Source organism: Blennius ocellaris (genome assembly GCF_963422515.1).
Source record: "Blennius ocellaris genome assembly, chromosome: 21".
NCBI classification, from domain to species: Eukaryota; Metazoa; Chordata; class Actinopteri; order Blenniiformes; family Blenniidae; genus Blennius; species Blennius ocellaris.
The window spans coordinates 5,486,857-5,500,076 of NC_137670.1; the positions used below are offsets into that span (position 1 = coordinate 5,486,857).

A 13,220-nucleotide genomic window follows, 5' to 3' on the forward strand; every position below is an offset into this window, starting at 1 on the left:
TTTCAGTAACTTTGAGCTTCGCAATGAAGGTTTTGTGATTTCATTTGATAATGTCGCGTAAACGGGTGTTTGCCTGTGATGGACTGGTGACCTGCAAAAGGTTCAACTTGCCACTGACCATAGTCAGCTGAAATCATCTCATGCGCCCCAAACTTAAAATAATTCAGTATTTTTCAAAGGATGTATCATGTTCCTGCCGGATCGGGCTTCAAGAGTCGCATTTTAAAACCTCCAAACAGCTGCTCTTCTCTGAAGTGGTCCCACCCCCACTAACAGACCACCTCCCCTCAGCATTTATCACAAATCTACAAAGTCTGCACAGGAAAATCAATAATGACTACACAGAAGAGGCCCACATGCGCGTTCATTCAAAAAGGCTCTTTAATTGGTCTAAGTGATTAAGTACAGGGTGAGGGAGACAGGTAATATAGATACTAGAATAGCTTTCAATTACCCCATTTAAATTTGATCATTACACAGAGAAGATGTGTGGAAAAAGAGGGATGATGAGGGGAATATAAAAGACTGGAAAAAAAAAAGGAGCGATGAAAATCTTTATATAGGCCAACTGATAGTTAATACAGTAATAATGAATATTTCAGTAAATCAATGACGGTGTAACAAAAGCAAAAACTCTGACTGTGCCAGATGTGTGTTTAGAAAAAGAGTGACTATAAATTCCTATTATATGTAGAATACATGAATATGACACGAACCAACCTCAAATAACACATTTTTCTCTATATTGATATAGTACTTAGAATACAGAATTTATTGAACGTGAGGCCCTGTGTGATGTTGTGCTGTACTGTGGCCTCACAGCGAGGCCCATTGAGGAACAAGAGTCCACGATTTAAGACACCTAGTGCTGGTCAGTGCTGTCCCAAAACTCTAGTCATCCTGCAGTTTGTGTTCATATGGACTGCTTTCACAAAACCTCCGCTGACTCGTCACTAAATGAAGACATGAGCTCCAAAACATTATAAATATTTAAAGAAGATACCTGAAGTTCATTAACAGATGTCTAGAAATTATTGTTTCAATATAGAAAATTCCGGTCAAAATGTCTTTAATGTTGAACGTCTCTTGTTGGAGTTAAAGTCTCCGCATCTACAGGTGTCTTCGAATGTCTTGCTACAGTGGCTACTTGTTTTTGGTGGCTGTATTTAAAGAGGCAATCCGTTATTCTTCCATCGTTTCTTCCCAGTAAAATCTACTAGACGACGGCCAAAGACTTTTATCCCGGCCAGCCCATGATAAAATATACACAACATACACACACACTCACTCACACACACACACACATACACACTCACACACACACAGCATGAAAACTGGTTATAGTTTAACCATGTGCCAACACCAGGGACTTTTGTAGATCTTAGTGCACATTAAAGCACGGAGAACAGACGAGTATTGTTCGGGGGAGAGCGGCGAGTTTAACCGGCCAGCTCTCACGTCCCACAGTTTCCTCAACGGTGGAGTCCTCTCACTGTGGTCTGCGTCAAAATCGGTCACAAGCATCTGTCAAATTTGAAAACCCAAATCTTCACTCTGTCCTACACAAAACCTGCAGTTTCCTCAAACCGTAGCCTTAACCCTTTACATAATCCTACTTATTGAACTCTCTCCACAGTGGTAGATTTTAAGTGTCCAGATTCAACCATCTGGGGTCGTCACTGCCTCCCATCAGACTTCGGACTCCAGACTTGAGACCCGCCGCCAAGGCCGAAGTACACAGGGGCTCCCGATAGGCTGGCCCCCGGGTCCCTGACTAGCCTGAGGGTCAGATCCAGTCTGGGAGCCCTGATAGACCCCGTAGGCCCCGTACACGCTGTCCTGGTACAGCAGGGCCCGTTGTCCCCCGCACTGCACGCCACTGCACGCGAGCAGCTGGCACACGGGGCTCGGGTGCGTGCTGGAGGCCTGGCTGTGGTGCTGCAGGTCCAGCGGCCCGTGGTAGAGGGGCAGTCCGGGGTATGAATTCAGGTAGTGTGCGTATTGTCTGCTGAGCAGGCTGGTGGCTCTCCGCACCATGCCCCGACCCAGCCCGGTTCCGTGTCGCACTGCTTCTCCGTACGTGGGGAGGTGAGCGGAGTGAGAGTAGCGCAGCCTCTGGCCCTTCCGCCCGTTGGGCTTCCTCTGATCCTCCCTGATGTGGAGGTAGGACTGGTTCCTTGGGAGGCACAAGTTGTTTCGGAGGTGAGCGGGATTGTAGGGCTTGCCTGGTGTGGCGGGAGTTAGTAAGCAGGGGAAGAGGTCGGGCAAGGTGGAAGGTGACTGACTGGACAGGGAAGACTGGGACTCGTCCGCTTGCCTGATCTGGTCGCTGCCCCAAGTCGCTTTGAGAAAAGAGGGGCGGCGGTGCCGGCGTCTCCCTCGCAGCACAAGATCCTCCGGGGGCCAGGACCCGTAGTTTTCCACGCGGGGACACATCCCCTCCTCAGAGTAAATATTTTCGACGCTCGGGGCAGAAATGTGGTTGTTCTGGAGGTGGTTGGCTTTCAGCTCGCTCAGGCAGACTGGACTTATCTCGCTCTTTTCCACGTCCCCATGCTTTCTTCTTTCCACGTCTCCATCCTCACACTGGAAACTCTTAGACCTCCTTTTCCGCCGTGAGAACCCGGCCTGGACGTGCTGGCTCTGGGGCGAGGAGACCGGGTGTGAGGCGTAGACGTCCGGGAGCTGGAGGTCGGTGTAGGGGATGAAGGGCGAGTGAGGATGCGTGTCTACGTAGAGCCTCCCGGTGGTCTGGTAATGGTGCGGGTGCTGGTAAGGCAGTGGCTCTCCGATGGCCAGATGGGGGCTGCTGAGGCTGGACACAGGAAGAGGTCGGTCGTAAAGACATGGCGTGGAGCGAGTCGGGAGCGTGTAGCGGAGTGGCGTGGGCCTTGTCACGCTCCGCTGTTGTTTCAGGGAGGTCAGAGGCGGGGTGATGGAGCGCTGAGGAAGAGAGCAGTGATTCTCTGTAACGTAGGCAAACCCCCCCGGTATGGCCTCCGTGGCCACTTGTGGAACCCGGACAGGCAAGCTGCCGCCGTGTCGACTCAGGTGCTCGATAGTCTTGGTGGCATTATCCAGGGAGCTCTCAACATTGGCAGTGGAGACCAAGTCCTTGGCAGTGCGGAGCATTTTAAGCATGTTAGCTTGAGCGTAATTGGACGTCAGGTCAGGTTTGGCCAAACCAGAAGAGCGACCAGGATCTTCTACTCCATTGAAACAGCTATAAATACCCTGAGAGAGCAAAGACAAACAAGAAAAGGAGGAAATCATTAAAGAAGCACAGAGAAGCGAGTAAGCCAGCAGGTCATTTTCTTATTAAATCAATAGGTAGCCACAAACAGTTTAACCTCAAATTGCCCTAAAGGTCCTAAGGGGACAATTTTACAGACTTGATATCAGCCAATATGTGCTTCTCAAAGTTATGACCTTTCTTTTAACCATTAAAACCCCACTGATGGTCAAATAATAAACCTGCTTTCATTATTATACCGTTTTATCACCCAGGCAAGACTTAGTCACAAATTCATTATGCATTCTCCCAGGAGTCACAGAAAAACTGCTTAAGCTGAGAGATTTGCCCCCAAAAATGCACACACATGCACGCACACACACACTCACAGAGTCCTGTACAGAACAAACCGTCTCCGACTGCACGGACAAACAAAGAGCCAAATCCCATGACTGCTCTCTGCTCAGAGTTCGCTGAGAGATCCTGAAAGAGCCCAATTTAATTTGGTCCTTGGGGCCGCCCCGTACGGATTAATGATCAGATAGTCAGTTAGCCGTTAATCTGATAAAACCCAGATCTGGCCACAATGGTATAATTACACAGTAGAGGAGGCAGGAGTCCATAGACATTTCCCTGGCTGTAACTTCAGCCTGAGTGGGTTTTGTTTTTCCTTTTGTCTCAATAACCACATTCTCAAACAACAGCATCAACAAATCAGGTGCTGATTTAGTATAATTGCAAAGGAACATCAGGCAATCAGACGTAAATACTGAGTAAACACCAGAATTAGATCTGCCTGGCAGTCTTTGTCTCGCTCCACTTTGCCCCTTCCCCCTCGTTCTTAATGTGAATGCACTGCCATTTTAGCTAATATCACAGCAAGGTCCTCCAATAATGCCGCGTGATACACATCCATTTGCATTAATTAATCAATTCTTAAAAGCCACTTCATGTACTGCAGTCACTTAACTGGAAAATCAATGTAAAAACCAGTGAAGCAGCTTCACAATAAACCAATCAAAGATACTTAAACAGCCCAGCGTTTTCATAGAAACTGTGTAACGACCATCTGGTGCCAATCTCACCCTGCTGATGGCCAACAGGAAGTCCAGTTTGTTCGACTTGTGGATGGAGTGTCGCAGTTTCCAGTAGAGCAGGTGCTCCCAGGCAAAGACCAGCAGGCTGAGGCCCATCGCCACCAGGAGCATGTAGAAGACGCCCGCCATGTTGTCGATGTCCAGTTTGCTGCTCATCACCTCGTTCTTCTCGTTCTGGCAGATACCCGATAACCAGACCGTCTCCAGGCGCTGCGTGTCTCCTGACGGGACGGAGGTTTTAAGAAAGAGCGTAAGAGGACTTTCCAGGAGCAAGACAAGAAAACTATTAATCTTTGAGAACATGGATTTTATTTACCCATCTGAACGTCCGTGAACTCGCCATTGTTGACGTTCACAGCGTATTTCTGTCCACACAAATGTGTGTGTGGTTTCATTGCGAAAACATACAAAAGTACCAACTTGTGCTAACTACGTCATTTACAGCATTTCTTCCATTGTTGTGTAACCATGAATCGTAAAAAACGATGCTTTTTCTCTTGAAATGTGTCATGGAACCGGGGCCCCAGATCAATTAAGACATTTTAGAGGGAAAAAAAATTTAAGAAAGAAAATGTCAAACTTTTCATAGTAAAGCTTCCAAAGATAAACAATATCTGAAGCACCTGAAATTATTTTAATTTGAATCCACAATCCTAAATGCACTTCAGCCATGAGAAGTGGTATTTCTTTCCTGGTTGAGCTCAAGGGGAGTAAGTGGAATTAAAAAAGAAGACTCTCAAGTCAGGAAATTCTAATCGTTCACCATCCATCTTGTTCTTTAGCGCAATCTCCATCATCGTGACAGTTATGTCGTCTTGATTCTTCAAGCTTATTCTCTCTGCCAGTCAAGCACCGTTTGTACGAGGGGAATTTAGTGCTTAAGCAAATCCATTAGTGATCATCGCCACTCAAACTGCTCCTCCAGGCCTCCGAACAGGTGGCCACCTCATGAGCTGAACTCTCCCCGGCGGCCTCCAGAGAGCAGCGGCCATTTTTTATCCTTCGGTTTCCGTATGCTGACCAGAAACACACTATTTATAAAGTCATCAAGGAAAACTCAGCATGGGGCGTGAGTGTCAGCGAGGGGTAGTCTTAAGCTCTCATGGGGGGGGGGGGGGTCTGAACTCGGCACTGATGGGCCATCAAGGCGAGTGTGTTTATGTGTGTTTAGGTGAGTGTGTGTAACAGAGATAATCATATCCCTAACACTCCCTGCTGTTGTGCCGGATATTAACTCCTCCCCGTAAGCCCACTTCCCTGCTGATGCGGCACACGTTGAACTGGACTGACGCCAGGAACGCGGTTCGCGGAAATCCGATGGTTCTGTGCTCACCGTCTCCGAGGAACTGCAGTAGAGCCAGGTCGATGGGCCGCTTCCAGCGGGAGTCTTTCTCCAGAGCGATGCCGTACCCCGTGGTGGCGAAGACCTTACCGCTGCCGATGGTCACCAGCTTGCAGCCCTCGTCCTTCCCGGCCATGTAGTTCAGCACGGCGGCGTCGTAGATGAAAGCGTCCAGCTTTCTGTGAGCAACCAAAAGCGAATCTTAGTCAGAGTGAGATCCAATTATCCACTGTTTGCTCAGGAGGAGTGTACTTAAACAGTCGTTCTGCGCATTTCTTCTCATTGAATACAAATGTTTTGTGCTGCACATCAATGCTGATTACAACTCGACAGAATTCAGCTATTTTCTATTTCAATTTGCCAGCATTGTGACTTTCACTACTTACAGATATTCGCTAAAACAATTAGCCTGCAGAACCTTACGGCTGCATTGAGATTGATAATCTATTAAAAAGAATATTTACCCAGCTCTTTGTTTGGAAACTTTTTAATTGAGCACAGTGATCTGAATACACAATGACAATAATTATTTTTACGAATAATTTAAAAATAATATTGTTCACAAATATGAGCATTGTAAAAGTGAAGAAGACATGAAATATATTTTCCAAAAGAAAGACTGAAAGACTGAAATAAAACACACTGATATATATACGGATCATTTATTGGAAGATATTGCTGACATAACTCAGACAGAAAAAAAGAAATCTGCAGCTTAAGGCTCAGTAAGTCTCGATCAGATTAGATTTATGTACAATGATGATGAAGAACTAATGTCATCACTGTGGCTAAGAAAAGGATGCGAATAGTTGTGGGAATAGTATTTCAGTTATGTTAAATAAAAATGGGAGTCGGATAAGAGGAGGAAAAAAAGAATAAAACAAGTTTGAATAAAACAATTATGTCTCATTCAGACATGTCTCAAAAGAACCAAAACCTCAAACCTAATCCAGCTGGAATCATAAACTCATGATCCTAAATGTTAATATGGCTGAAATCAAAGGTGACAAAATGTTCACACTAATAGATTTAATCTCTAAACGTGTCAAGAGTCTGCAAGATCCTTTTCATTCCCCACTGACATCACAAAATCAATAAGAAATCTGAAGTGGATACACTCTCCCGGGACCTGTGTGAAGTGTGAGCTGGCTTCTGTGAGAACGCGACTTGTTTGACAGCACATTTTTTATTAGAGAGCAACTTGCACTCGACGTGATTTTGAATCTAAAAATACACACATCGCACTGGCCTAATTCCCAAATAGATGTAAAACACAAAGAGGCGTCAAATCTCTGCTGTATCATGGCTTCTAATACGGCAGTGACAGAAGAAGATGTAACTTCTTGTCAAAACCGAGCTGCATTGAGGGAATGAGTGAGAAACCGTACCCGGTTTTGAGGCTTTCTAGAGCTTCTTCCACCCCCTTCTGGTTGTACTTCATCATGTGTGTGTGCATGTCGGGGTAGTTGCTGCGGATGTTCCTCTCCGTGCTCCCGTTCGGGACCGTCCCGAAGCGGAACGGAGGATAATGCTCCTGAGGTTTCTGGAACTGGAGAGGAGGAGGAGGAGGAGGAGGAATGTGAGACGATCAAGGAAAAAATAAAGGGAGTCGGGTGAGAAAGGGACAAAGAGAGAGAGAGAAAGAATGAAGGAAGAGACTGAAGGAAGAGGGAGGAAGAGGGGGTGAGTAAGAGAGCATAAGCGGTATGAGGAATAGGAGGAAAAGCGATGACGGTAGCAGGAAGAGATTGAGGATAAGATGAGAGGAGCGATGAAGTAAAAGAAGTGAAAGGATGGATATAGAAATGATAGAAATAAAAAAAAGAAGAAATACAGTAAGTACAGAGAGCCATCGGCAAAGAAATGCAATAAAAACAGGCAAAGTAAAACAAAGTATGTTCAGGGATGAACAGAGGAAAAGTAAAGCCAGAGAAGAAATGAGAGCAGGGGAAGACATCAGAGGGAAAGAGAAGAGGCAGGAAGATATAGTGAACAAGAAACAAATGGCAAATGAGAAGAACGGGCCTCCGAGTGAAGGAACGGGGTAGAAAGGAGTAAAGAAAACCGTCGACTTTCTCAATTAAATGAAATCCATTTTCTTTTAAACCGAACTGATTCAATCAGCCGCCAAACCGAAATGCCCCATAAACGGACTGAAAGCCACTCGCTCCCTTCTTCATTCGATTAAATCTGACATCAGCCAACATGCATCTGCTTGAATCCTCTCGCTGGCAACACAGATGATCCCGATCCAGTCCCATCTGCGCACGATCGAAGTTCACATTTCACGAGGTGACGCAGAAATACGTCCGTTAAAGCTCAATTAGACCGCGAGCGGGGAGGATCTATTCATCTCGGCTGTAGCATTAACCTTTAGAGCTGAGCGCAAATGAATGGGCCAGTCGTGCGTGTGTGCGTTTTAATACAATCGCTCTTCGGCTGCAGCAGCTATGGTTGTAATTAGCACAATGCGATAATCACCCATTTTACAGACAGAAGATTTGAGATGATACCTCGAGTTTCTCTTCATGTATACCCAATAATAGAATTAGTATCCAGAGGGGCTGCTGAAACATTTTTACTGAAAGACGTTTCAAAACCTGTTCACATGGAAACAATTTCAAGTGAAAACGCAAAAACCTTTGTTGCGCTTTGTGTGTCCATTTATACGACAACGGTGCTCGGAGCCACTGAAAACAACTTTTTGAAAACAGCTCCTGAAGGTGGAAATTTTTGAAAACCTTCCAACTCGTGTAAACCAGATAGAACGCACATTTCTCCTTGTTGCCCATGCCCAATCACTGCCGTGGTAAGTAGTTCAGAAAAGTTTCATGTTGACACTTTTTTGAAAACAATGTCTGTTTACAGCAAAAACGCTGAAAATTCTGTTGGTACCATGTTGGAGAGTGAAGTCAATTAACTTCATATATCAAACTGAGTAGTTCATATGAAAGCATCGGAAAAACCATAGAACGTTCAAACACAAAAAAGTATTAAAAAGCATAAATCAGATAATAAATATCATTAATACCGATGTAGTTTGCTCTGTGGTGCGCTTATGTAGTAGCAGCATTTCCCCCATTGACACTTTCCGAAAAGCTGCTTTCCTCCGGTTTCCATGGAGATGAAGTTGGGCTGTTTTTAAAAGTTCCACTTTGGCAGGTGTTTTCAAAAAGTTCCATTTTCAGTGACTCCGCGCACCATTGTCGTTTAACAAACACCCAAAAACACTTTGAAAGTTTTCCTGTTTTCACTTAGACGTGAGGCCTGAGTAAACCACTAGAATTCCAATAGTTGCTTTTATAAAGTCCCTCAGAAATTATGTTGCGCGAATAGATTTTTTTCACTTCGCATTTATCTTCGTCTGCACTCAACCTTCAGATTCATCTTTCATCCCACAGTCCTCATTGTGGCTCTTTGTAGGTTGAATTTGAAGATGATGGACCTGAGAGAAGTGAACCAGCTTGCTCAACTAATCCTTTGTCGTGGGAGATTTCGTAATAAAAGGGCAGCCGGTGCGTCGTTGTCAATTCCTATCGAGGGTTAATGAAATCATAGATCAGCGAGGTGGATCTGCTGATCCCTGCCTGGGAGTCCCTGCGCCGCTCTGTGTGACGAATGAAAAGCTTTTCTGCAAAGCTCCTCTGAGGCTCCGTTTTCAGGATGAGCGACACACACACACACACCACACACACGCACGCACGCACGCACGCACGCACGCACGCACGCACGCACGCACGCACACACACACACACACACACACTTAAGTGATAAGGGAAGAGCGTGGGTGTTGTTTTGCTCTGTGGCTTTTTTCTTCTTTCACGTCCCTCAATCATTTGACATTTTGCGATCTCGTTTTAACGGTACGAGGGCGATGAGAGACGGACGCAGGGCGAGGGGGGGGGGGGGGTATTGATGGACAGAGCCAAACAGTGACGGGACAGGTTGAGCGTCAGACACCATCTGTATTGACAGAAGGCAGTAATTGATTTGTCATTCATGCCGCTAGGCTCCCCGATGATCGGAAAAGGACAGAGACATTCACCACCAAATCCTTTTACTTGACTTCCTGAGAGTCTTTCTTCCGTCCGCGATTTATCAGTCAATGCTGAGCGGTGAATAGAGGGAAGAGTGGACGGTGGGACACAAAGATGTGGATGGTCACGTATCTCACACAAAAAGACTCTCCGTCTGTTTAAACGCTCAATAACCAAGCAGGGGGCTTCGCGTCTCTTACCTTCTTGTCGGAGAGGCCCGACACCGTGTCGATATATTGTTCCTGGATCATGAAAGCAGCCAGGTTGGCAGTGTAGGAAGCCAGGAAGATGACGGCGAAGAAGGCCCACACCAGGACCATGATCTTACTCGTGGTTCCTTTGGGGTTCTCAATGGGGACCGAGTTGTTGAAGACGATGCCCCACAGCAGCCACACAGACTTCCCGATTGTGAACGTTGGACCACCAGGAGCTGAAAACAGAGGATTTAAGGTGGACATGTTACATTATGTTTGTAATTAGCTTGCCTTTACTTGCCCGCAAACTTGTATAGTTCACAGCTACGTCTTTCTATATTGTGACGTGTTCACGTTGCATATTGAGCTATGTTGTACAAGTCAAGTTAGGCAGAATCGTTTGTCTTTTTTCTCGGGTGGCAGTGTTTTATCAAACTTTCTGAAATGTTTAAAAGCTCAAACTCCGGTTTTGACAAACCTCATTTTAGAGCAGAATATTGTTCTACTGTTTCCAATATTTCTGTTTATGCATTTTAATAAACAGTTAACTCTCTTCCCGGCCAGTTGTTGCAGTCGTATCATCACTCTTCCACACACTTCCAATAAGCGGTAAAATGACGTTGTAGTTATTCGACTACTGACATTTGCATTGACATTTCTTGTTCATTGTTGGGCAAATTGCTGATGAAAAAAAACTAACATTTATTTATGCATTTATTTCCTCAAAAGACACATATCAATTTATTCAAGATAAAACTTTATGTAAAAAATTATGCAAATGAGTGACAAAGCTTTGGGTTCTATTGGTGAAGCGTCAACCGACAACATGTTGCTGTGGAAATACTGACTGTAAAGCAAAACGATTCAATCATTCTTCTTCAATCAAGAAAAAATCTATTATTCACTTCTCACGGCCGTCTGCCTCGGTGCGTTAACCCCCCCACCCCACCCCCCCGCACAGTCGTTGCTCATGAGCGGCCATGCAGGGTTCCACCGCCATCAATCACACTTCGATTAGCACGGCGATGACTGTTAATTAAAACGGGAAAATGACCTTTCGGACCCGGAGACGAGGCACGCCCCGTCAGCGCCGCATACTGGGATTGATTAGCCCTCGACCCAAAGTCTGGCTGAGAAACTGTAACCTGGCGGGACGGAGATGTAGTGGCACGTATTGCCCTCAAATGCACGCTGGGATTCAAAGCCAATGGCTTTTAAGCTGTTTTGTGGAAATAGCAACGACAGAAGGAAAGTGTGAAACTCACCTTTGGCGCTCACCAGACTGCGGTTGTATCCGACCGGGCTGAAGTATTCAAACACAAAGACGGTCACTGCCACCACGGTCAGGCACATCACAAACATCATGACCCAGACGGCCGGACTATAGGGCTCTGGAGCGAGAAGAGAAGTGGAAGGACAAACGGGAATTCAAGTGAGTCTCTTTTGTCCGCTCAACCTCAGCCGGTGATGGAGGTCACCGTGTGCGGTGCGGGGATAGCGGGAGAGAGAATGAAACAGTGACTGATGTGACAATGAAGGAGAGGGAAGCGCACTGTTGGGGATTTTGTGCTGAAATTTGTTGCTTGGAAAAGGGATTTAGGTGTGTGTGTGTGTGTGTGTGTGTGTGTGTGTGTGTGTGTGTGTGTGTGTGTGTGTGTGTGTGTGTGTGTGTGTGTGTGTGTGTGTGTGTGTGTGTGTGTGTGTGTGTGTGTGTGTGTGTGTGTGTGTGTGTGTGTGTGTGTGTGTGTGTGTGGTGGGTAAGGGGATTTAGTTGTAGGCTACAGTTATTGGCGGGATAAAAGCTTAATGGGAAGTTTCCTGAAGCGTCTGCAGAGACAGAACTCGTTTAACTAGGCCATCCTGGAAGAAAGTGAAGGGAAAAAATGGTGCAAACATGTTCTTCACACTGCTGGATAACAGATGCTGCTACCAAGTTTGAGCTAGAAAATCTAAATTGATATGAAGAGGCTCCTAATGGCTGTGACTTTAACAGCTTAGGGGATCCATTACAGTGAGAACTGTAACATGGATGGATAGATGGATGGATGGATGGCTGGAGGGATGGATGGATGGACCAAGAATCAGACCATGGCTCTACAAATAGTGTAATGGAGTCAAACATAATGCACCAGCGGTCGAAATTTCTGGGACATGTCATTGTATTTCACAACAGACGTTTTCATTCAAATTGGCTTCATGTAGGGATTGTAGTCATTTTCAGGCTTAGTTATTTTGTCTTTGGCAAAAATCTATACATTTTTCATCACCTCTACTCTGCCGCATCAAAGGAAATCTTTAAAGTATGAATTTAAAGGTTATTTTGGCACTATTTTACCGATCTGATTCACTCGAGATGAAAGTAGTCTGCATGTGGCCCCTGAACTAATGGAGTTTGACCCCCCTGGTCTAATTGCAAGTAAAAAATACAAAAAAAGCTTGTGAACCACCACCACCAGGAGAAGGACCGTTTTGAAGATGTTGTTTTGATTGCCATCAATATTGGTTGTTATCAGCAGTCACACTTTGTGGTGTTGTGAAATCTCTGAGAGCATAATCTCGATTGCAAAACAACCTGTGAGTCGTTTTCATGATTCTCTTAAGCCACGATCCCAGACATCGTCTTTCAAACCAAGTTCAAACAGCGTATACCGTACATACTGTAGCGTCTTCAATTGCGCTCCTTACCAAGAAAGGCCGACGGGGAAACCGTGCCGTTGCTGCGTGCCACCATCACACTGATGCCCGTCTCGACAAACGGCACGGAGAAGTCGATGATTTCGGAACGTTCTTCATTGATCGTGAGCGAGCCGATCGCCATGTCGGCTCGTTTGTACACCACCTGAAAAAGAGGAAGAAGAAAGAAACCCGTGAGGAAGTAAGAGTGAAGATTTGCTGCATTTGCTTTTTGCGCTTCGTGTAGAACCGAACACTTTAATCACAAAACCAACCATTTATTTATTTATTTTTAGCTTGAAAGAGAGAAAATGGAGAGTTTTAGGTTTTTAAGTAAAAAAGGCAAAACTTTTGTTTTGGGACCGTTTGAACGGTGGTTCACTGACAACGGAACTTTTTGAAAACACTCCATCTCCATGGAAACGGGGGGGGGGGGGGGGTACTGCTACTAAACATGAAAACGACATAGTTTTCAAAACTTTTCTGGGATATTGTGGTGTAAATGGGACCTTTGTTAGCAATGCCTTTTCAACAGAGAAGCAGAAAACATTTTGTGCACGGAGACTCCAGTCATCTGTGTCTGCAGATATAATCGAAAAGTATGTGTCACATCGTTTGAGAATGTCGGAAGAGAAAACGTTGCAT

At 45.5% G+C, this 13,220-nt stretch overlaps 1 protein-coding gene across 1 annotated transcript in view; it reads right to left on the minus strand.

The window, feature by feature from the left end:
• Window positions 1–1,689: 1,689 nt before the first annotated feature.
• The window catches only part of grin2cb (glutamate receptor, ionotropic, N-methyl D-aspartate 2Cb), a gene marked incomplete at both ends in the record, with an annotated part of 36,807 nt that continues 25,276 nt past the window's right edge, over window positions 1,690–13,220 (minus strand). The window contains 7 exons of the mRNA XM_080517201.1: window positions 1,690–3,234; window positions 4,318–4,550; window positions 5,663–5,850; window positions 7,060–7,220; window positions 9,909–10,138; window positions 11,168–11,293; window positions 12,588–12,741. Of these exons, the coding sequence (XP_080373327.1) occupies window positions 1,690–3,234; window positions 4,318–4,550; window positions 5,663–5,850; window positions 7,060–7,220; window positions 9,909–10,138; window positions 11,168–11,293; window positions 12,588–12,741 (2,637 nt within the window). The remainder of the gene's footprint in view (window positions 3,235–4,317; window positions 4,551–5,662; window positions 5,851–7,059; window positions 7,221–9,908; window positions 10,139–11,167; window positions 11,294–12,587; window positions 12,742–13,220) is intronic.